Source organism: Schistocerca cancellata, chromosome 8 (genome assembly GCF_023864275.1).
Source record: "Schistocerca cancellata isolate TAMUIC-IGC-003103 chromosome 8, iqSchCanc2.1, whole genome shotgun sequence".
NCBI classification, from domain to species: Eukaryota; Metazoa; Arthropoda; class Insecta; order Orthoptera; family Acrididae; genus Schistocerca; species Schistocerca cancellata.
In genome coordinates this window covers 408,187,385-408,213,752 of record NC_064633.1, presented here as the reverse complement: position 1 = coordinate 408,213,752, position 26,368 = coordinate 408,187,385, and the positions used below count along the sequence as shown (strand labels likewise).

At 37.2% G+C, this 26,368-nt stretch overlaps 1 protein-coding gene across 1 annotated transcript in view; it reads right to left on the bottom strand.

The window, feature by feature from the left end:
• LOC126094715 (electron transfer flavoprotein-ubiquinone oxidoreductase, mitochondrial) overlaps window positions 1-26,368 on the bottom strand; it is a 128,833-nt gene that overhangs the window by 95,215 nt on the left and 7,250 nt on the right. Inside the window, exons 3-5 of the mRNA XM_049909250.1 lie at window positions 19,993-20,145; window positions 7,694-7,852; window positions 2,856-3,052 (exon numbers count right to left, since the gene is read on the bottom strand). Coding sequence (XP_049765207.1) covers window positions 2,856-3,052; window positions 7,694-7,852; window positions 19,993-20,145 — 509 coding nt within the window. The remainder of the gene's footprint in view (window positions 1-2,855; window positions 3,053-7,693; window positions 7,853-19,992; window positions 20,146-26,368) is intronic.

Genomic DNA, 26,368 nt, shown 5'->3' with positions numbered 1-26,368 from the left:
AAATCATTTTCTTTTGTAGCTGATAGAAAATCAGTAAAATCATAACAGGTATGAGAAAAGAACACATCATGTTCCAACAGAGTCTAATAAAGATGTGCTCAACATAGCAACAGTTAACATAATGATGTATGGAAAAATAAGAAACCAAAGAGGTATGAGCTATACAGTGTAACCTCTTTAATATTAGTCAAGGACCATATCGAAATACATTCTATCAACGCATATAAAGAAGTTCATATATAGAAAGTTGACAGCTGATAAGAGCTAGACAGAATGTCTTTGAAAGACATCTTAGCCAACACACAATGTACACGAAGTTTAAAATGAGGTTATAGTGAAGAGACCAATAATATTAACATACAATAAAAAGACACACAGAAGTGAAAACATAAATAATTAACTAGTAGTATACTCACTTTGAACAGTAAAAAATATAATATTATAATATTGTATTAATGACAAATAAAAATGTCTTGTGAGTGAGTATAAACTCGAACTACAAGCTTGAACTATAAGGGCATGTAAGGTGCCTCTTATTTGCAGATAAGAGCACAGTTTACTTTATTTCTAGTTTGCTATTTCACATACATGAAGTGAATGTATCAGCACTGCTGTACGTACAGAGTGAGGAGCAAGCTGTATGTTCCCACACTGGCTAGCAGAGGCGGTTGGCCATTTCGCGCTTTCAGAGCCAATGGTATTTGGAACTGATGCAGAAATCACTTGTGACATCAGCAGAGTAGGTAAAGCACATTTATTTTGGTGTGAATCACGTAATTGTTATTAATAAATATTTGCTAATGAAAGTAGTCTTTTGATACTCAGACATAGAGGGAGTCCCCGAGTCATCAATACCATACTATCTTTCAGTAATTTTACACTGCCAAGTAACGTTGATATTGATAAATACATGAATAACTTTGGCATAACTGAAGACTTATACCATTTGTACGCTCAAGTTACAGACTGTGATCCATAGTTGGCAGTTATCGAGAGGATGCCTTTCAACTGAGTTACTCGGTAGGCCATGCTCTCGTACTGTTTTATAGTTAACTTATAATCAGTATGAACAAGTTCAGTTTATGGTGCTTCTTAAATAAACACACCATAGAGGCATCCTGTGTAAAAATTATTTGCGTAAAACATTTCCCACTTCATTATGTAAAACGTAGACAGTTGTACTGCACTTCCAGAATCCGATGACACTATTATGGCTCTGCAAGGGGACATAAAACCACAAGAGCATCTCCAGAGAACAAGTAGGAAGAATTCTTACACGGCAGCTCACTGGCTTAATTATTGCCAAACTAGGGTGGGAAAGCATGACTACTTATGCTGTACACCCTTTATGCCACTGTCTCCAGACTCACCAGCTAAACTGAGACATTTCTGGAGGTTTAGTGTGAGTGGGGGGCTCTCGCACATGTTACGAAGTTAATAACAAGTAAGAAGTGAAACTATACATTCATTCTTGTGTATTCAACTTCCTTCAATTGATGACATAAGTAATAAGTACATAGAATCACACCATAAGTGGTCATCTTTGCAGGTGAACAACCATACAGCATGAAATTTCAGATGGTTAACTACATGAGAATGTGCGTATGTTTTTCCTTCTTTCTTGTTGTGTTGACCTATGTATGTGGTTATAGTTCAAGCTTGTACTTCGTTATAGACCTTACCTACAAGACACTTTTATTTGTCATTTATAAGATTATAATCCTGTTTACACAATTGTTGACTGCCATATTGTGAATACGCTACTAGTTCATTATATTTTCACAGCTGCATTTTTTGTTTTTTTGTTTATTGTACATGACTGTTACTGGTCTCTACACCTCTACACTTTTACTTCACTTTCACTGTTGTTTACATTGTATGTTGACTAAGATGTCTTCCAAGGATATTCTGTAAAGCGTTTATCAGCTGTCAACTAGTTCTAGATATGAACCTTAATATTTTTCATAGAATGTGTTTTGATATGGTTTTTGACTTCTGCTACAGAGACTACACTGTCTAGTTCTTACCTCTTTGGTTTCTTGCCTTTTTGTACATCATTGTGTTAACTGTTGCTATGTTGAGTACGTCCCTATTAGACTTTTGTTGAACATACTGTGTTCTTTTCTTACTCCAATTATGAAGTTTTGGATGGTCTACCAGCCAGAAAAGAAAATGGTTTATGTATTCATCTCATCCATTTTTCCCTTGTAATTATGCTTGAAGACATTATGCTTATGTACCTATTTGAATGTTTTATTTCATATTTTTCGTGTACATTACTCCGTTTTGTGCTCTTGGCAGCTGTCCTGTGAAGATGGTCCTCCAATGAAACCAGTGGATACTGAGGTTCAAATAAAAACAGCTTGTGGTTAAAATCCATTTCTTCAAGTTCTGCATATGTTACAGTATGTTGACGTGTTCCTGACACAGATGCCATGCGATTAAAATTAAATAATTAACAGAGGAAAGCATTTATTTTAATAAAAAAAAGAGGGCCTTCAAGGCCCAAGGGCTGTCGACCGGCCACCAAAACCACAAATATGGACGGCAAATAAAGAAACAGAAAAACAAAGTGTGAGATTTTGAAGGTATATATGTGTCACTGAATGATGAATAGAAAGCAGGAAAAAGAAAAAGTCTACAAAAATGTTGAAGGTGGCAGTAACAACTTACTATCATGGGAAACTGGGCCGTGTAAAGAATTAATGGGCTGCTAGTACTTTTTTTTATTAATTTGTATTTTGTGTAAGCTAATATTCAGTGAAGGTAAACTTTTTCATCAACTACAATCCAACATGGGTTCCGAACCATGGTGCGGCACAATTTGTGTGTGTATGTTTTAAACATATTCTTACCTTAGGTGAACCATCTTTTGCTATTCCTACATCATTTGTAGCAACACCCTTAAGGCTACCATCTTCATGGAACAGCAGTTCTGAAGCTGCATACCCAGGATACATTTCAACACCAAGTTGCTCAGCCTGCTCCCCAAGCCAACGAACAACATGACCCAGCCTGACAACATAGTTGCCATGATTGTACATTGGCATCCCTGTAACACACACACGCTGCCTTGCTTAACACAATAAATTATAAAAAGCTTTTTGTGAAATCAAGAAACTCTATACTTAAAAATATAATATATATTAGAAATAGAATCTGAACAGAAATAAAGGCAGTATATTTTGGCAAGTGGATGGCAAAGCTAGAAAGTTTACAGAAATATCTTTAAAAATATCTTCACACAGTTTAAACCATTAAAAAATTAATAAAAAACAATTCAAAACCGATTACCAAAACTTGATACACATACAAATAGGATCATACTATTCTCTGTTGTGAATTACTTCATGGACACACATATTTTTAATTGTGTTTTTAACCTGCAAGAACTTGTGTCTTTAAAAGTTATGCAATCAGTCACATTCCGAGCATTTTGCTCACACTCAGATAGCAGTCTGAAATGTACCTAATACATGTAAATTTATAGTATGTTTTATTGTTATTTTTGTAATGAAACTCAGATTTTATTATTTTACTTATTTATTTGCAGTGCAAAACAATCAGTATATCTATGCAATTCGCAATCAATAACCTTAGTACAGTTAAAATTCCTGTCTTCTAAAGCACTAATGGAAAAAAAGCGAAACAAGTATTTCTTATTTAACTTTTATGACTTAATCTTTCTCATATATCTGAACTTTGCGCATATCATATAATGTTACAGCATGTTCATACCACAGAAATTTAGGCCAACAAATTCATGAATTTTTTGTGTTTCAATTTCATGTCTTGAACAGACATGACGTATACCACTGGGTTTTTCAGCATCTGAAAGTTCAGTGTCATTGCTAACTTGCTGTAGAGAATGAGACAGATTTTGGATTGTACTTATATGCACGTTTTCTTCTGGCTATGCCAAAATTATTTTTTCTTGTCTATCCATCTATAAAAATATGAAATAAGGTTGGTTTATTCATGTCATATATACTTAGCCACTGAAAATAATAAAAAAAAAGGACAATAAATCAAGAGCAATACCCAGAAAATTACATTTTAAAATACATTAATAGCAAAACATAATATACTTAATGCCGACACTGGCTCAATGAGCTGAATGCTGCATGATGGCAACCGGCCCAACCAGCTGACCTTGACCTCTCCAAGCAACACCTGTGTGCTGCCTGAGCGGGGTAGTGCAGTGATTAGCACATTGGATTAACGTTCAGGAGGACTATGGTTCAAAACCACATCTGGCCATCCTGATTTATGTTTTCTGTGATTTCCCTAAATTGCTTCAGGCAAATGCTGGAATGTTCCTTCGAAAGGGTGCAGCCACTTTCCTTCTCCATCCTTCCCTAATCCAAGCTTGTGCTCCATCTCTGATGACCTTTTCATCATGAGGACATTAAACACTAACCTCCTCCTCCTCCTCACCCACGTGCTGATAAATGACAACAGTTTGTGCAGGTCATGAACTTGTAAAACCGAGCTATTGAATGAACAAGAACCATGTAGGCATTGTTGATAAAACATCATGTGTGTTAAAATTTCTGTGAGCAAAATGCTCATAGCTTGTGGTTTAAAAGTTGTTATCACATGTCATGAGAGTTCCAGTCCCTACAGTTTACATAAATCCATAACTGAAAAAAAGTTAAGATATTTTACGAATAAACAAGTACACTGAAATTTGGCCAAGCAGTGCTGACTTTCATTAATAAAATGTATTTCTGATTAAAAGAAAATGTATCACTGGAAAAAAAATCAGCTAAAAGATTATGTAAATGCTGGCCTTTCCAAAAAGTACATTTCACTAAGCATTTTAATGATAATGCGTACTAGAGGGTTTTTTTGTTTATTGCTGGTTAAAGTCAACTTCCTTCAGCATGTAGTACAAGTATGTAGTGTTGACAGATTACAGTTACTAAAGCAGTTGGGCTGCAAGAGGTGAAGTGAGTAGTCAGTTTTTATGTGCAAAGCTGTAGCAAGCAGAATGAGTTCAAATCCTCAACTCATAAATTAAGGAGTTCGTTTATTTTATAAGTGGCTCACAGCATTATGCCTAAGCAAACTCTGCCCAGTACAATAACTGAATGGTTTCACAGTAGGTCAGAAACCACCACAGCATGGTTTATATACTTTTTTTTTTGGATCATTTGTACCTACAGATGAATCACAGATGACACATAATGCATACAGAAAACTCTCTCTCTCTCTCTCTCTCTCTCTCTCTCTCTCTCTCTCTCTCTTTGCCCCTCTATCTCGCACCCTGTCCACTTCTGTGCCATGGCAGTACTACTCATTGATATTGATGAGACGTTACTGAAGCATGCAGTTGATTAGGGGAGAGGGAAGAAACATGTAAAGAAGAGAACAGGAAGATCTGAGAGTGATGGAGGACTGAAGGCACATAGATGGAAAATAATAAGAGAGGATAAAGGCTGAAGGCAAGGAAGTAGAAAGATAATGGCTGTAGATGGGGACTAATGAAGCCTTAATCCAGAGCTATGGAGTACGTAAAAATAGAGAATATGGTGTAGGGATAATTCAAATCTTTGTAGTTGGGTGGAGCTGATGTCGTGGTTAAGAAATTCTAATAGCATTGACTTTTAAGCAGATGTTAAATACATCATTGTTGTGATGTACACCATGGTCAGCAACCAGATGGTTGTTTTTCCCTTGCTCTTTTTGTGAGTGGAACAGGAAGGGTAATGACTAACAGTGGTACAACAAACCCTCTGCCACACACCATATGGTGACTTGAGAAGCATGAACATAGATGTAGTATACTGAGAACTATTGATGAAGGGCAACAGGCAGAGTCCACATTCCTTGATTTCGAAAAAGGGTTTGACAAAGTGTCCCACTGCAAACTGTTAATGAAGGTACAAACATACAGAGTAGATTACCAGATATGTGAGTGGCTTGAAGACTTCTTAAGTAATAGGACTCAGTACATTGCCCTTGATTGTGAGTGTTCCTCAGAGACAACATTATCATCAGGAGAGCCATGGGGAAGTGTGCAGCTGTTGTCTGATGACGAGGTGTATGGGAAGGTGTTGTCAGTGAGTGACTGTAGGGTGATACAGTGTAACTGGATATATAAAAAAATCTACTGATCAAGCAGTGGCAGGAGCCAGTGCCAGTGGCTCGTCCTCCTGGCAGAAGGGCTGCAGGGGTAGGAAGAGGGGTGGAGGGAAGGTCTGCAGAGGTTTGAGGAAAAGGATAGAGCTCTGAAAAGTGACCCAAAACCCTGAGCCAGGAGAGCCTTACTGGACTGAATAAGAAGAAATACTGATCATTGGGGTTGAAAGCTTGCATATGCAAAACTTTTTTTTGTGGTCTGCTGTCACCACTTGGTGAGTAGATTTTTTATCTATCCAATTACATTATATTGTCAAAAATTGATTATTTTCGTTGTTATGTTGAGTGATACAAGATGACCTAGACAAAATTTCTGGATGGTGCTATGAATGGCAGCTAGCTCTAAATGGGAAAAAAAGAAGAAGTAAGTTAATGCAGATAAGTTGGAAAAACAATCCCACAATGATTGAATACAGCATTAGTCGTGTGCTACTTGGCACAGTCAGGTTGATTAAATATCTAGACCTAACATTGCAAAGCAATAAGAAATAGAATGTGCATTTAAGGATTGTGTTTGTCTACTTTGGTTTATGGGGAGAATTTTAGGAGAGTAAAGGAGACCACATACAGAACATGAGTACTGCTCAAGTGTTTGGAATCCCCTCCAGTTCAGTTTAAAGAAAGACATCAAAGCAATTCAGAGATGGGCTGCTAGATTTGTTACCGATAGGTTTGATCAACAAGCAAATAATATGAAAATGCTTCAGGAGCTCAAATAGGAATCCCTGGATGGAAGGCGATGTTCTTTTCAAGGAAAGCTATTGAGAAAATTTAGAGGAGTGGCATTTGAAGATGACTGCAGAATGATCCTACCACCACCAATGTACATTTTGTGTAAGAACCATGAACATAAGAGGAAGTAGGGTCACGGAGAGGCATACAAACAGTCTGTTTTCCCTTGCTCTGTTTTTGAGTGAAACAGGAAGGGAAATGAATGGTAGTGGTACCATATACCCTCCATCAAACACCATACAGTGGCTTACAGAGTATGTATGTAGATGTAGAAGGTGAAGCTTTTGGTTAGCCATGTGTTAGTAGTGGCCATTCAAGCTGTAGATGTAGTTAATTATCATACCTACATAAAATGCAGGAAGTTGTAGCATAGCTGGCATGTGATGCAATTAGTTTCCCACATTTCCATCAAAAAATTATTATAATAATATGACACATCAATTTGTCTTACTTTTTGTCAAATATAAAATATTTTTTACAAATTTAAAACACATTGAATTGGGACTATTTCTTGTATATAATTATATCTTTGTAGAATTTATATCATACATAGAAAGTAAATTAAATTAGGTAAGTGTTAGGGAGAACTTCTACAGTGGTTGGTAACCACATATTTTCTCCAAAATGGCCTTGTTTTTAATACAGTTAATATACATGTTTAATTAATTGACACTGCCAAAATTATATATGGATGGCATGAGTGAACTGAAAATAACAAAATAGTATTACAATTATTTTAACTTTGCTCACATTTGAGCTGTTTTGCGTTATGAATACTACATTAATTGCAATGCATAAAGAATCAAAGGTAGCTTACAGCTGAAGATGGGGACTGGTATCCTCCCTTTCTCTGTAAGGTATGCAAATTTGTCTTCCTTAACAGGTGTATTAAGAGGTGCTCCCTTTTCCTTCCAGTCAGGTATAAGCTCATCAAGGGCAACAGGTTCAATGCATGCTCCAGATAGAATATGCCCTCCTGTAGATAAAACAAATCAACAGTTTTATGTAGCAGAAAGAAATTAAAAACATTTTCTGTCTGATAAGTAAGGAGTATTTCAGAATCATGGCAACTTTATTTATAATCCGGCTACCTATCTTATACTGATAACCAAATTCTACAGCTTGTATGTAACTTGTTATTGCTTTCTAGTTTGATATTAAGTGCTACTTATAACGTCCCCCTCCCATCCTGTGGCAAGATAAATTTTTATATTATGTTCAGCTTCATAAGGGGTGCAAGGAGGTCATGACTTACAAGTTGTAGTCAGTGGATACTGTCATAGGTAATGAGTCAGTAACAGTTAGTTAAAGACAGTTTTTAACTTTCATTTCTGTACTGCGTGAAACACTTACCACATTAACTTCAGTAAAGGATTTTAATACTGAGGCAGACAGCTTCAGAGCAGTAATCAATTCAACCTTCACTCAACTTAATGTTTTAGTTACCAGTACGTGAATAGCATTTTAGGTGGCTAAAGAAGCTCATATCCAGCATTTGCTAATGAAGTTTTGGGTTTCCTGTAATTTATTTTCTTTACTCTCGTATTCAATGCATATACTGAATTAGCACTTGAAGAAGATTATTAGTGTTTCATTTTTTCTATTTGTTAACACACAATTTTTATGTAATTCTTATTGTGTACTGTTTTTTTAGTATTATATTTACAATCATGGTGTGAATTCATGGTCACCTGATAATGTTATGATTATTAAGTAATTGTGACTATACTTGTTTAATTAAGAACTTGTTGTGAGATTTCACATAGGATTTGTGGACTTGATGTTCCAATAACATTATATTTGTTAATTGTTTTGTATCACTCTCCTGCATAATTTATTGTTTGTCACGTACTATGCAACCACTCAGAAAACTTATAGCACATTAACATGTCAGTGATGAAATGAAATGTCCTGTGACGAAGGCCTCCCGTCAGGTAGACCGTTCGCCTGGTGCAAGTCTTTCGATTTGACGCCACTTCGGCGACTTGCGTGTCGATGGGGATGAAATGATGATGATTAGGACAACACAAGACCCAGTCCCTGAGTGGAGAAAATCTCCGACCCAGCCGGGAATCAAACCCGGGCCCTTTGGATTGACAGTCTGCTGCGCTGAGCTCTCAGCTACCGGGGGCGGACATGTCAGTGATGTACTAAGTATTTGTCATTTACTGTATCTTGGTCCCGCAAATGTTTCTCTTGTCATGTGTTCTACAGTGCCAGATGACTTACAAAATTGTTTTCTTATTGGAACAGCTTGCCCTAGTCTTTCAGTTTTCACTTACTTCATATCAGTAACAGTAATACGGTATACTTTGAATTAATTCAGGTTCATGGGATGTTTGAACTTGTGTATGGAAGTAAGGTTTATCTGCCTTTTTTTATAATTGACTCTTGTTAAACAGTTCTTTGAAAGTGGTTGATACAGGACAGTTACTTTATATAAATGGTAAATTCCACAGTAGACACATCACAGATGATTGTTCATTTTTTTCTGCTAATTAATGTGAATGTGAGAGGCAAGTGTTTGTTACGAAACATAAGCAATTTGCAAACACGCCTCACAAGCATTGCTCATCAAAAACTGACGAAATATTTGTTTGTTGCCATTAATCTGAAAACAATGAATTTAGAGTACTGTGCAGTTCATATAATTCTGACTCTAAAAGTTTGTTACATTTTGTGTAAATGGAATGTCACAGAGGAACGAATCAATATGTTTTGTACACCTAGGAATATTAATACAGGCGTAAAAATGAAGAAGGGATGTCCCACATTTCAGAGAAATTGATCAAAAATTGAATGCAGTTACTTGACTGGAATTCTGAGAACAGTCCACCAATGTTTCTCTTATTAATTTTCCTTGTGATCTTATGTCCTGTTGCAAATCACAGTTACAAGTAACGTTAACTGTTCAACAATTGTGATATTGTCATACATTCTGCTTGGTTTCAACTCTGTGCCCAAGCAACTGAAAGCATGTATAAGTACCTAGAGTTAATTTTTTTCCCCCATAAGTGTGTGATACTCCAAGCCAAAAACCAACTTTCAATCCAAACTGAATGAATATTCATATTTTCACTAAATAATGATAACATAGAAAAATACCACAAAACACTAGTCATTCAGTCAAAATTAAGTTCAAATATTCTCCAAAATTAATTAATTATACAGCATGAAAATATAACCAATAATTAACACACTCTTACAACTACCATGATCCTTCCCATGTTCTTGTAATTTTTTTTTCTTTTTTCAACTGCCTGTTTCTTTGGGAAAGTGATAATTCACGTAAACATTTGTTAAGTTTGGTGACATCATCAACTGGAAGATAGGTGATCTGTTACAATTTTTTTATATTCATGATAGGGACTGAAAATCCTTTAAGTCAAGGTCACACATGAAAGCTTCTTTATTTGGATGTACTACTATTTATGGCTAAAAATCTAGCTATCTTCAGATGTAAAATGTAAAACACATTTTTTCTCATGTTAGCAACATACAACAGCTTACAGAACTGCATATACTATTGTAGCAGGGTTTGATAGTATACATGATACTGTAGAGTAAGATGACTGGTAAATCCTACAGTTTACTGGTAAAACCTAACATCTGCCATTGAAGTGTGGTAGTAGTCTGAAATTTCTTATTATATGCATAGATTTTGAACTTTCACCAAGAGACATTGGCAAATCTTATGATTTACCCATGCAAACTGGTAAAACCATATTGATTAAAAATGAATTACTGAATTTGTTTTTTATTGATCCTAAAATTACGTTATTTAAATATTCTTGCATTATAGTGTGATTATAAAGAAACAGTATTCCATATTAAAATAAGTGGAAAAATTATACAAAAGTGTATAAAAATGTTATCTTGTAAATGTTAATCTTTGTTACATACAGAGTTGACTGTTGTGGTATTTAAAATTATATAACACGGAATACAATTTGCACAAGCATTTTTTAGCTGAACATTTTTCCTATCTTGTGAGTCAGTCGTCGTAGTGTTTTAACACCGTTTTTCAGTGTTTACATTTTTTATTAAATGACTTGGAAGAACTGAGTTGGCAGTGCCCATTTTCATTGGAGTGGCAAATATGGCTTCATATGGTGAAATCCTATCCCTTCATGATAAGCCCTATTTTTCATCGCTCACACAGACCTTAATCCCTCACACCATTTTGAAGTTTTATTTGTTTCCATCCACTTTGATAATATATTTTCAACATCTTTATTTGCTCTTTTGACTGATCTTCCAAGACTGGCTTTGCCTTAGCTTCCCATGGACTATCTTTATATCGTTCCACAACCTATATTAAATTTGGAGGACTTAGTTACAAAATTCTCTGACATCATCAGAATGAAGCATATTTGGGGCACCAAAGGTAGTGAAAATATCCAAAAGGTGAAATGCTACTTAATCAGCCCTTTTAGAGGTTAGTGTTCAGAGGATAGCGAATTAACAGATTTTGTCAAATGATTTATACGTCCCTTTTCAGTTTCTTCTTTTTTGAAGGCTCATGTAACCTCGTATAAGTAATGAGCAAACCAACAGTCATGTTCTTGTACTTACGATTCAGTTTTTGGATCATTCGAATTCAGCAGCCATGGCCTATAGCAATGTGGGTTCCAGTATTATGATAAACAGTTCATCAAAACAAATGTAGTAACAAATTTCTTCTTTTCCAGCAGACACTATGAGTTTCTCATCACCTCCAATTTTGAGATCATAATATTGCTTCAAACATCTGTACTGAACAGATTTTTTTATCAACAGTGGTTTTTGTATTTTTACTTCACTTAACAGAATATTATGTTGCTCAGTAGTTACACAAAAGTTATTGTCCTCCTCCTTCATCACTGATTCACTTAAAAGTTGACAAATTCTGTTACACATAACATCTATCATTCTGATGCAAAGCTGCAGCACAAGAAACACCAATACTAAAGTCTCTGAGATGACCCTACAATCCTTGACATGCATATAATAAGAAATTTTGAACTGTTACCACAAGGCGATGGTAAATGTTAGGTTTTACTGGTAAATCATCTTACTTTTACAGTAACATATGCACAAATTAATCGCATAATATGTACTGAAAACATTCTTGATTAGTGTTCGTGTCATTATGTCTTCACAAATTGTTAGAATCTTCCTCAAATGACAACATCTGTACATGGCATAGTTAAAAACAGCTTTTCATTGTACTTGGCCAATGCAACTGAACAATGGCCATAAAACAGAAATTATATATTAATGATGAGACTTACCATTACAAATGTCTGCTTGTGTCTGTGTATATGAGGATGGATATGTGTGTGTGTGCGAGTTATACCTATCCTTTTTTTCCCCTAAGGTAAGTCTTTCCGCTCCCGGGATTGGAATGACTCCTTACCCTCTCCCTTAAAACCCAAATCCTTTTGTCTTTCCCTCTCCTTCCCTCTTTCCTGACGAGGCAACCGTGGGTTGCGAAAGCAGATTTTTGTGTGTATGTTTGTGTTTGTTTGTGTGTCTATCGACCTGCCAGCGCTTTTGTTTGGTAAGTCTCATCATCTTTCTTTTTAAATATAAATTATATATTAATATAGAGAAGAGGCAGTGAAAATAAAAGAACAATATTTCCACATGGAATTGCCCACTAAAATGACTAAATGTAAAATGTATCATCTCACCAAAGCTGTTATTCTGTTAAAGCTTAGCAACTGACACAATCCGTATTTGTTGCTATAACGTTGAACATGTGAAAAGTACGTCACTTGATGCACATTACATCATTCAAGAAATGCAGCATTTAGCATACACACAGTATACACACATGTGGCCGGTGCTGTAGTGAAAGGGGAACTGATGGCCATTAGGTTTTTACACGTTGCTTGAGGCGAAGACTGCTAGAGGGTGCTAGGAGCTGGCTATATAACTTACATAAAATCTACATTCTGACAGCATTATAAAGAACAAAATATAATTGCATTTAAATTTTAATACTTGAAGTCCTCACAGCTCGTCTTGTAGTTAAACCAACATGAATTTAATGATAATAATTAGCATGACAGGAATCCCCTGACATTATATAAACCAAGCAATGTAATTTTATGTACTACTTTATAGTATTGATACTTTACAAAGGCCAACAATCCATTGTAAAATATCAGTATGATAAACATATTACATAAAATTATATTGCTTGGGTTAACTATAAGATGAGCTGTATTGATGCCAGTTGTTTAATTTCATTTACTGTTAAAAACTGTCTTGATCACGATTTATATTTATTAAGGTGACCGTTTTCGACCACTGCTGTGGTCATCTTCAGACCATTGAGTAAGAGCCTCTTTCAGCTGGAGAATCACTACTGTGATTCTGCAGCTGAAAGAGGCTCCTAGTCAGTGGTCTGAAGATGACCACAGCAGTGGTCGAAACCGGTCACCTTAATAAATATAAATCTTGATTGAGACTGTTTTTAATAGTAAATATTTGTAACACATTGATCACTGCCACTTCCTCCCGTCAGGTAGACCGTTCGCCTGGTGCAAGTCTTTCGATTTGACGCCACTTCGTCGACTTGCGTGTCGATGGGGATGAAATGATGATGATTAGGACAACACAAGACCCAGTCCCTGAGTGGAGAAAATCTCCGACCCAGCCGGGAATCAAACCCGGGCCCTTTGGATTGACAGTCTGCTGCACTGAGCTCTCAGCTACCGGGGGCGGACATGTCAGTGATGTACTAAGTATTTGTCATTTACTGTATCTTGGTCCCGCAAATGTTTCTCTTGTCATGTGTTCTACAGTGCCAGATGACTTACAAAATTGTTTTCTTATTGGAACAGCTTGCCCTAGTCTTTCAGTTTTCACTTACTTCATATCAGTAACAGTAATACGGTATACTTTGAATTAATTCAGGTTCATGGGATGTTTGAACTTGTGTATGGAAGTAAGGTTTATCTGCCTTTTTTTATAATTGACTCTTGTTAAACAGTTCTTTGAAAGTGGTTGATACAGGACAGTTACTTTATATAAATGGTAAATTCCACAGTAGACACATCACAGATGATTGTTCATTTTTTTCTGCTAATTAATGTGAATGTGAGAGGCAAGTGTTTGTTACGAAACATAAGCAATTTGCAAACACGCCTCACAAGCATTGCTCATCAAAAACTGACGAAATATTTGTTTGTTGCCATTAATCTGAAAACAATGAATTTAGAGTACTGTGCAGTTCATATAATTCTGACTCTAAAAGTTTGTTACATTTTGTGTAAATGGAATGTCACAGAGGAACGAATCAATATGTTTTGTACACCTAGGAATATTAATACAGGCGTAAAAATGAAGAAGGGATGTCCCACATTTCAGAGAAATTGATCAAAAATTGAATGCAGTTACTTGACTGGAATTCTGAGAACAGTCCACCAATGTTTCTCTTATTAATTTTCCTTGTGATCTTATGTCCTGTTGCAAATCACAGTTACAAGTAACGTTAACTGTTCAACAATTGTGATATTGTCATACATTCTGCTTGGTTTCAACTCTGTGCCCAAGCAACTGAAAGCATGTATAAGTACCTAGAGTTAATTTTTTTCCCCCATAAGTGTGTGATACTCCAAGCCAAAAACCAACTTTCAATCCAAACTGAATGAATATTCATATTTTCACTAAATAATGATAATATAGAAAAATACCACAAAACACTAGTCATTCAGTCAAAATTAAGTTCAAATATTCTCCAAAATTAATTAATTATACAGCATGAAAATATAACCAATAATTAACACACTCTTACAACTACCATGATCCTTCCCATGTTCTTGTAATTTTTTTTCTTTTTTCAACTGCCTGTTTCTTTGGGAAAGTGATAATTCACGTAAACATTTGTTAAGTTTGGTGACATCATCAACTGGAAGATAGGTGATCTGTTACAATTTTTTTATATTCATGATAGGGACTGAAAATCCTTTAAGTCAAGGTCACACATGAAAGCTTCTTTATTTGGATGTACTACTATTTATGGCTAAAAATCTAGCTATCTTCAGATGTAAAATGTAAAACACATTTTTTCTCATGTTAGCAACATACAACAGCTTACAGAACTGCATATACTATTGTAGCAGGGTTTGATAGTATACATGATACTGTAGAGTAAGATGACTGGTAAATCCTACAGTTTACTGGTAAAACCTAACATCTGCCATTGAAGTGTGGTAGTAGTCTGAAATTTCTTATTATATGCATAGATTTTGAACTTTCACCAAGAGACATTGGCAAATCTTATGATTTACCCATGCAAACTGGTAAAACCATATTGATTAAAAATGAATTACTGAATTTGTTTTTTATTGATCCTAAAATTACGTTATTTAAATATTCTTGCATTATAGTGTGATTATAAAGAAACAGTATTCCATATTAAAATAAGTGGAAAAATTATACAAAAGTGTATAAAAATGTTATCTTGTAAATGTTAATCTTTGTTACATACAGAGTTGACTGTTGTGGTATTTAAAATTATATAACACGGAATACAATTTGCACAAGCATTTTTTAGCTGAACATTTTTCCCCATCTTGTGAGTCAGTCGTCGTAGTGTTTTAACACCGTTTTTCAGTGTTTACATTTTTTATTAAATGACTTGGAAGAACTGAGTTGGCAGTGCCCATTTTCATTGGAGTGGCAAATATGGCTTCATATGGTGAAATCCTATCCCTTCATGATAAGCCCTATTTTTCATCGCTCACACAGACCTTAATCCCTCACACCATTTTGAAGTTTTATTTGTTTCCATCCACTTTGATAATATATTTTCAACATCTTTATTTGCTCTTTTGACTGATCTTCCAAGACTGGCTTTGCCTTAGCTTCCCATGGACTATCTTTATATCGTTCCACAACCTATATTAAATTTGGAGGACTTAGTTACAAAATTCTCTGACATCATCAGAATGAAGCATATTTGGGGCACCAAAGGTAGTGAAAATATCCAAAAGGTGAAATGCTACTTAATCAGCCCTTTTAGAGGTTAGTGTTCAGAGGATAGCGAATTAACAGATTTTGTCAAATGATTTATACGTCCCTTTTCAGTTTCTTCTTTTTTGAAGGCTCATGTAACCTCGTATAAGTAATGAGCAAACCAACAGTCATGTTCTTGTACTTACGATTCAGTTTTTGGATCATTCGAATTCAGCAGCCATGGCCTATAGCAATGTGGGTTCCAGTATTATGATAAACAGTTCATCAAAACAAATGTAGTAACAAATTTCTTCTTTTCCAGCAGACACTATGAGTTTCTCATCACCTCCAATTTTGAGATCATAATATTGCTTCAAACATCTGTACTGAACAGATTTTTTTATCAACAGTGGTTTTTGTATTTTTACTTCACTTAACAGAATATTATGTTGCTCAGTAGTTACACAAAAGTTATTGTCCTCCTCCTTCATCACTGATTCACTTAAAAGTTGACAAATTCTGTTACACATAACATCTATCATTCTGATGCAAAGCTGCAGCACAAGAAACACCAATACTAAAGTCTCTGAGATGACCCTACAATCCTTGACATGCATATAATAAGAAATTTTGAACTGTTACCACAAGGCGATGGTAAATGTTAGGTTTTACTGGTAAATCATCTTACTTTTACAGTAACATATGCACAAATTAATCACATAATATGTACTGAAAACATTCTTGATTAGTGTTCGTGTCATTATGTCTTCACAAATTGTTAGAATCTTCCTCAAATGACAACATCTGTACATGGCATAGTTAAAAACAGCTTTTCATTGTACTTGGCCAATGCAACTGAACAATGGCCATAAAACAGAAATTATATATTAATATAGAGAAGAGGCAGTGAAAATAAAAGAACAATATTTCCACATGGAATTGCCCACTAAAATGACTAAATGTAAAATGTATCATCTCACCAAAGCTGTTATTCTGTTAAAGCTTAGCAACTGACACAATCCGTATTTGTTGCTATAACGTTGAACATGTGAAAAGTACGTCACTTGATGCACATTACATCATTCAAGAAATGCAGCATTTAGCATACACACAGTATACACACATGTGGCCGGTGCTGTAGTGAAAGGGGAACTGATGGCCATTAGGTTTTTACACGTTGCTTGAGGCGAAGACTGCTAGAGGGTGCTAGGAGCTGGCTATATAACTTACATAAAATCTACATTCTGACAGCATTATAAAGAACAAAATATAATTGCATTTAAATTTTAATACTTGAAGTCCTCACAGCTCGTCTTGTAGTTAAACCAACATGAATTTAATGATAATAATTAGCATGACAGGAATCCCCTGACATTATATAAACCAAGCAATGTAATTTTATGTACTACTTTATAGTATTGATACTTTACAAAGGCCAACAATCCATTGTAAAATATCAGTATGATAAACATATTACATAAAATTATATTGCTTGGGTTAACTATAAGATGAGCTGTATTGATGCCAGTTGTTTAATTTCATTTACTGTTAAAAACTGTCTTGATCACGATTTATATTTATTAAGGTGACCGTTTTCGACCACTGCTGTGGTCATCTTCAGACCATTGAGTAAGAGCCTCTTTCAGCTGGAGAATCACTACTGTGATTCTGCAGCTGAAAGAGGCTCCTAGTCAGTGGTCTGAAGATGACCACAGCAGTGGTCGAAACCGGTCACCTTAATAAATATAAATCTTGATTGAGACTGTTTTTAATAGTAAATATTTGTAACACATTGATCACTGCCACTTCCATAATGTATTCAAAAGTGTTTAATTTTAAATACAACTGCATCTTATTCCTTAAAATGTTATTACAATGTGTAGATTTTATGTACATTATACAACCAGCTGCTAATTCCATCTAGTGGTCTTCACCTCAAGCAAAATGCCAAAACCTAGTGGCCATTAGTCCCCACAACAGTACTCACCACACACGCGTATACTATGCATAATCTGAATGTTGCGTTTCTACAACACTGTCATGGGCATCAGGTGCCATACTGTTCACACCTACTGCGTTACAGCAACATATATCTGAGAATCTATGTTACAAAGTTTTCAAGACATAATTTCTTTGGTAAGACGATACCTTTCATTTTAGTCATTTTACTGGTATAGTTCTTGACACACATACTGTTCTTTTTTATTTTCACTGCCTCTTCTCTATATTAATGTATATTTACAGTTTTATGGAATATTTCAACAATGAGTGAAGCCATACAGGCATCACATTAATCAGAAATGTTTTATGGTGTGTATTCTGCAGTTAATTCATGTCTGTACCTTTGAACACTGCTACAGTATTATGATCAGTTCTGTAAGCTGCTGTATGCTGCTAATATGAGAGAAAATCTGTTGTATACCTTATGTCTGAAGATGGCTAGATTGGTAGCCAAAATTACTAATCCATCCAAATAAAGATGATTTCACGTGCAATCTTGACTTAAAGGGTTTCCAACCTCTCACATGGGTAAATATGGATCATTTATTACTTAGAATAATCTGTTAGTATATAACTTCTAACTGTAGACGATTGCAAAAATGTTAATAGTGTTCAGTACACTTATTTGCTAATAAATAAGTTTCCAAAAAATTGAAGCAACATAAGAATACTTTTAGGGTTAATTTAATGGCAGTAGTTTTTTCCTTTAGTGACATTAATCACAAAAATTAGAAGAGAATTGCCTGATCGTCATTAAAAATGTGACCATTTTTGAAATTTTTCATTATTTCACATTGATCAATATGTTTACAATATTTAATGTTCAATAGTTAATTTTAATACAATTTTACATCTGTCAAAAATAAAAAATACAAAAATATAGCCACACATGAAATCAAATCATGAAAATCACATTTTGAATCTCCACCAGCGTTACCTTCCAGTTTCAATCCACCAGTCTCACACTTTCGTCTCCTCTCTCTCTCTTTTGACCTCTGAATAGTCCCTAACCAATTGGCTTCACTTTGTCATTCAGTGCTGCCCTCCAGCAATACCTGACGGGAGTCATCCCTGTGATGTAAACCCATCTTACTCCCATTCACCGTCGATTCCTCTGTCAGGTTATTGCATCACTTAACAAGAGAACACATAAACAGCCACTCTGGATAAACAATTTCAGGTGTTTCTCTCTTTCCTCGGATTATTTCTTTTTCCCCTCTCACTATCCTTTTCCTGTTTCTATGTGAAGGGTATTACATAATTGTCATTCTTCTTCTCCGTAGCACAACTTCTATTAGAGACAGTTGTAATATTGTAGGCATACAGATAATGTGGCCTAGTGAAGGCTGACAGAGAACATACTCAACTGCAATAGAAACTAAACCTAAATTGTTGTTGTTGTAAAAAGCAAATACTAATATTTGCAACACTCATTTTCTAAGGTGGTTGCTGTGAGGTGTCAGTGTATATAAATGCTGTAACAAAATATAACATAATTTGTTGGTAATATTTTATTAGATTACAAACAAGTTTTCACCTTTTTTCAGTAAAAATGTAGCAAATCAAAGGCCAAATCCTGAAATAATAAAAAAGTGAGGTTCTAGGCGTACTTGTAGATTCCGTTATGTTATCTTTGTTATTTAAAAAGTTATACCTTGTAGGTGTATGTGTTCACACAGTTACTAGCTATTCTTTGTTTTTCGTACAATTTTCCATATCTTCATAATAAACTGTTTCAAGTCTAGAAAACAGATCATTGTCATGTTCCAATCAACAATTAAGTTATGCAACCTATTTACCATAATCCACTATCCTTTAATATGCCACACTAATTGACTTTACATTCATTAAATTTAATTTTAAAAATCTAAAAAAGTGGTCAATTTCCCATGCGTGTGTTATCATTCTACCAGTTCATCTATGACCTTCTATAGCTGACCTGCTGAAATGTTGCTTGTATTATTCTTTGAAAATACCTAGGTCCCACTCCCTTGATGTGTCAATGGCACTGCTATTGTGTTTAAAACTTAAGTCTAATTTCTGCAGATAACTATAATATAACATTATGTACAGTTTATAATGATGTCAAATGAAGCATCTCAGTAATCTGGTCAGAGGTATTTAGTACAAAATGTGATAAAAACAAAGAAAAGCATGTTCTCTCACCTATCTCTGCAGCTTTCTCTACAAGAGTTACTCGTAGCTCCTTTCCACTTTTTTCTGCCAGCTGTTTTAGGCGGATTGCCGCAGACATTCCGGCTGGACCACCTCCAACAATGAGGATGTCTGTCTCATCAACATAGCGTTCCATATTGACATCTGTGTAACATGAATTAAAAGAAAAGCTGAAGTAATTCTTTAATGAGGAGAAATACTCGAAGTGTTTAACAAAACTATAAATTTATGTTCATTCTGTAGGAGAGTAGTACAGTATATGTTCCTTAATTTGAAACTGTGTGAACATCTGTGACTAGTCAAAACTAATGAATTCAGTCATAGTCGCCCAGCATATAAGTTTCAGGTCTTAACAGATATTCCCTGCAGTGCTTACACTGCTTAAGATACAGAAATTTTACCTGTGTAACAACCATGATGTTGTGGAGAAGCAGAATCTTCAGAGTGTTGTGTCCCTCATAGTTGTTGGACAAACAGCGTCGTACAGTTTGGAACAGCTACACAGGAACTAGAAGCGGGACAAAGCTTTAGGACTGTCTTCAGGTTGTAGTTGTGTGGCTCAAATGGATGAACTGCTCACAAAAGGCATGTGTCTTGAGTTCTGTATGTTAGTTATAACTGAGGGATGCATTGCATTTGTTGGGTCAAGGACCTCAGAGTCAGGAAGATGGAGACTCATCTTCCTCCAGCTGTCGTGACTTAGGTTTTCAGTAGTTTTCCTAAATCACTTTCAGCAAATGCCTAGATTGTTCCTACAAAAAGACCAAAGCAAACCACCTGTCCCGTCCTCTTCTCATTAAATATATGTGGTTTTTTCACATGTGTATAATTATGGCTTATGTTTTCATTATATCAAGCCATCAGATCTGAAAGCATTGTAAAATGATCCTTTAATGAATAGATGATTAATTATAATATCTAACAGCCCCTGTCTTCACAGGAACATGAATTATTACATTGTTCTTGAAATCTGCCATACATTTTTTCCAGTGTGTTTGTGTGTGTGTCGTTGAAGCTTATGGGTGCTCAATGGCGAAGTTATCAGCACCCTTACACTCATTAAAATCTCATGCACTCAAATTGACTATAGTCACACTATCTCAAATGGCTAAAACAATGGAGAAGGAGTAAAAGTAACTATATATGGGATTAAAACACAAGTAAAACCACAAAGGAGTTAAAAGAAAGGCACAGGGGAATGTAACTAGCTGACCACTTACAAAAAACACGGGACAGCCAGTTAACACATTAAAACCATCTCCCTAAAATCTTGGGAAAGATGGTGGAGCATTCCAAAAAACTTTGAAACTCTAACAACATTTGTTTGAACTTTACTTAAAATAGAGAGCAGATCTGTCAGAAAATCCACCATGACCTGCCAATCAGAAAATAAAAACACAGTCCAACAAATTTGGTGCACAGTAACCAGTACGCCACAAGCACCACCCATTGGAGGGTCATCTCGCTGGATCAAGAAGCCACACATCATAGGGCTGTGACCTATGTGAAGACGAGTAAGGAGGACCTCGTCCCGTCAACATGGCTGGAATGAAGTATGCCTTGGCTGTGTTGTGGGCTTTATGAGACGGATCTTATTGCCTGTCACTTGCAGCCACTCATCATCCCATCAATGCATGACTCTGTACCTCAGGACTGAGATGATAGCATACAGGGGTATGGCACATGGAATTAGCTGAGGATCACTACATGCCTCCTTGGCAAGAAGGACACCACCTTCCCCAGCTGTTGTAGGGAGTCAGAGCAGAATGAAATTTTGCAGGCACGGCACATCTCATCTGCTCCAGCACCCTCAAGATGGCAAATAGTTCAGATTTAAATGCAGGAACTCTGGAGGCAACCAAATCTTGAGGACAGGGTTTGGGAAAACAACAGAGTAACCAATAGAGTCCCCCTGTTTAGACCTGTCCATCTGTCCACAAAGACAGCTAGATAATTGTGGTGCTCCTTTAAAATGCCGGAAAATATCACATTAAATACCAGAAAATATCACATTAAAAACGGAAGCAGGAGTGCAATTTCTCTTGTACTACACTAAATTTTGAAATTACTCTTGGCCTTTGCAGTAACCATGGTGGCAGTCGATTAAAACCCCCCGAAGTGAACCTGTACATCCCCCACACCAAGGGACTCCAGCAAACATTTTGCACAAATCCCAAATGGCCTCACCGCCTGTGAACAATTTGTAAAAAGATGTTCCATAGCTAGACGAGCTACACAGTATGGTATGCTGGGGAACTGGGAGTAGTAAGGAGGTGATACGCTTGGTGCTCCTTGAGGAGCTGTCGTTGGATGGTAAGTGGCAGTTTGCCTGCCTCAGCACAAACACTGGATAGGGGGCTGGTACTGTAAATGCCTGTGGATGGCCTGATGCCCTCATAGTGTACAGCGTCAATGATTTTCAGGTACAAAGGCCTCGCTGACCCATACACTGTGCACCCACAGTCCAGCTATGATCAAACAAAAGCCCTATAAAACTTCACTTCAAAATTTTCAATGCCTTCTGGGCACATGCCTTTAGGTTCTTCAAGTGTGGCAACCATGACAGCTTAGTGGAAGAAATGAGGCCCAAAAACCGCACAGTCTTTAAAAGGGAGAACGGTATTCCACATATGCAAGTCAGGTAAATTAAAAATACGACAAGAACGATTAAACTGAATATACACACACGTTTCTGCAGTATACATAAAATCATTCATTGTAACCCACTCCTCCAGCCTCTCCAAAGAAAGTGGCAACTGAAGAGTTGCTGTTGCAATACTAGAGGAAGAACAAGGAACCGCAAAATCATCCACAAATAAGGAGCACTGTACAGGACTCCGTACAGTATATGTGATACTGTTTATGGCTACGGCAAAGAGGGTAATGCTTAAAACACTGCTCTGAGATACATCATTCCCCAGCTTGGAATTATTCGACAGCCCGTCACCGACTTGGTTCCAAAAAAGGGCTTTAGTAGGAAGGACCGAATAAAGATGTGGAGATGACCACAGAAGCCCCATTGGTGGAGCTGCCCTAGAATAAGTAGTATCATATCCCTTACGGATATCAAAAAATATACCTACACAATGATGTTTATGTAGGAAAGCCTGCTGATTAACCGCCTCTAGCACAGCCAGGTTGTTGACAGTGCATCAAAATCTCCTGAATCCACACTGAGAGCGACTTAGGAGCTGCCTGGTCTCCAAAATACAAACCAGGCAACAGTTAACCATTCGCTCCTAGGTCTCTCCTATATAGCTTGTGAAGGTGATGCTCTGGTAACTACTGTGACATGTGCAGTCCTTTCCTAGCTTGAAAAGAGGTATCAGAATTACTTCTTTCTGTGAGTTTGGAAAATTGCTGGTCTGCCATGTAAGATTAAAACATGTGAGGAGGATTTCCTATGATGCTGCTGACAAATATCAAAGCAGGCTGTACTAGATTTGGTCATGACCGGGTGCAGTATCACAAGCTGCAGACAGTGCCGAATCCAGCTCCCACATGGAGAATAGGCAGTTAACAGCTCCATCCAGTAAGCGAACATAGAGGGGGATGTGGTCACTGGAATGAAGGCCGTCAGTGACTTCCCACTGAACATAGTCCACTAGGGGTGGAGAGCAGAAAGAGAGATCAGTGGCTGAGAATTATCTTGTAGCAGCACAGAAATGAGTTGGAGTACCAGTGTTGAGGACACACAGCTCATCAGACATCATGAGGCTCTCCAATACCTGACCCTGAAAGCAAGGGAGGTTGAATCCACAATGTATGATGGGCATTGAAGTCTCCCAGTAGGAGAAATGCTCATGGGGGTTGTTCTATAAAACCTGTTACAGTCTCTGAGTCAACCGCATCATGTGGAGGTAATTATAGTGAGAAAATAGTGATCCTCAGACATAAATGAACCTCAGTCGCAACCACTTGCAGGTCAGTAGGGACGGAGAGACCAGAGGAGTGGTGTGCATTATTGACAAACAGAGTGACTCCTCCCTTGGACCTTTCACTAGTCAGGTCATCCTTGTGGCACCGGAGGGGGGGGGGGGTCTCTTAAGGGCCTTGCTGGTACCCTGAGATAAACTCTGACATCCATACTAGTGATGGGATGATCTTCTTCAGATCCATCAGACAGCAAAGAGGTCGCATGGTTAGATGCTTTGGAGCAGACTGCTTTGGCCATTTGACCTTTGCCTCCAGCTTGGATTTTGGGGACGTTGGCAAGGCTGCTGGATCTCTTCCAATGTCTGCTGTGAATGTTTGCTGTTCACACTTACATTATGTTTGGCAACATTCAATGCTTCAGCAACAGCGACCAGCAGCGCAAGCTGGCAGCTGCATTTACAGGTGCAGGTAGATGTGCCCTGCTCAACAGTCGTAGTCTGGATGCTAACACTGACCTTCTGGACAGGCTGCTTGAATGCCAAGACAAAATACTTGATGCAACTTGGTGGCTGAGTGGCCTTAAATTCATTCTTTCCATCAGAGTAAGAGGAATGTTGGTTAACTGTTATTTCTTGAATCTTTTCTTTTCCAGCAAAGACAGGACAATCCCTGCTCCAAACTGAATTGGCTTGGGAGCAATTAATGCACCTGGGTGACACAGTGCACTGGAAACTGTTTGTGTGCCACACTGCTACAGCATCCACATGCAGTCCAACCATTACAACCCACAGTGGTGTGACCAAAGCATTGGTGCTTTAAGCAGCATATTGTATTTGTGGCATATTGATCTTACCTCAAGGTGGAGAAATCCTGCTGCAATATAGTCCAGCAATTTGGGCATACTGAATGCCAGAACAAATGATGCAGACTTTTGGAGCTCCCCATAAACCCTTTACATAGCATTTTGGGCTTCAGTCACCCATGCACTTTCCCATTCCTGTTTCAGTTCTTTTGTATCCACATCCGTAATGTCCCAACCTGTTACAACACCATTAACACTATCAACCCAGTGTACAGCTCGTTGGTAATGCAATATTCTCCAAGTATCTTGGCATTCAACAGCTTCTGTACTTGGGGAGCCTCCATAGTCTCCAGCAGAAGACCACCATTCTGGAGCCTCTTGATAGATTTGAGTAGCCCTGCAAGTTCCTCAAGAGCTTTATGGATACAAAACCGTGACAATTTTTTTTTTTTTTTAAACTGTCCTCACGTTTCATCACAAAAAAACGTTTTATACCACAGGACGTGGTCTGTTACTTTTCTTACTGTTGTTGATAGTTGAAGATAACCTCATGATGCCACTTAGCGTTTTGGGTGGTAATACTGCCCAATGGCCCACCCAAGCTGCTGACTGTAGAAACATGAGCTTTAGGCTTCATGGTGTTCCCACAAGCAGCTAGGAAAGAAAGTCCACCCAGGCAGGGTCCCACTTGCCTGTGTAAGCCTTATACAACTGAGGTGCAGCGGGTTCCCCAGAGGTTGTCTGCTAACGACTGTTCCACGTCAACAGCAATGCACCTCATTGACACGCAGCACATCTAGAGACTGAGGTTTTTTTAACAGACGTTTGTATCATATTCGTGATCTGGGCAGTCAAGCCAAGATCCCTGTCCCTTGTGACATACAACACCCCACCACAGCACTTACCAGTCCCCAGCTATTGAACCCCAGGAGGGAAGGCCTGTATCCAGCAAATGAATGCTGAGCATTTTTTTTCCCCCAATCTCTTCTTTATCTGCAGATTCCACTTGGTGTGACGAATGGCAGCTAGCCCTAAATATGGAAAAATGTATGTTAATGCAGATGAGGAGGAAGAACAAACCTATAACGTTCAGATACAGTATTACAACTGTTCTGCTTGACACAGTCAAGTCATTTAAATACCTGGGCGTAACGTTGCAAAGCGATATGCAGTGGAACGAGCGTGTGAAAACTGTGGTAGGGAAAGCAAACGGTTGACTTCTGTTTATTGGGAGAATCTTAGGAAAGAGTGGTTCACTTGTAAAGGAGATTGCATATAAAACACTGGCGTGACCTAGTTTTGAGTACTGCTTGAGTGTTTGGAGTCTGTATCAGGTCGGATGGAAGGAATACATCAAAGCAATTCAGAGGCAGGCGGCTAGATTTGTTACCGGTAGGTTCAGACAACACATAACTATTACGGAGAATGTTTCGGGAACTCAAATGGGAATCCCTGGAGGGAAGGCAACTTTCTTTTCGAGAAACACTATTGAGAAAATTTAGAGAACCAGTATTTGAAGCTGATTGCCGAACGATGTAAGGACCACGAAGATAAGAGAAATTAGGGCTCATACGGAGGTTTCCCCTTGCTCTATTTTGATTGGAACAGGTGGGGAAATGACAAGTAGTGGTACAGGTTACCCTCTGCCATGCACCATATCAGTTTGATTTGTGTTGATAACCCTGTACT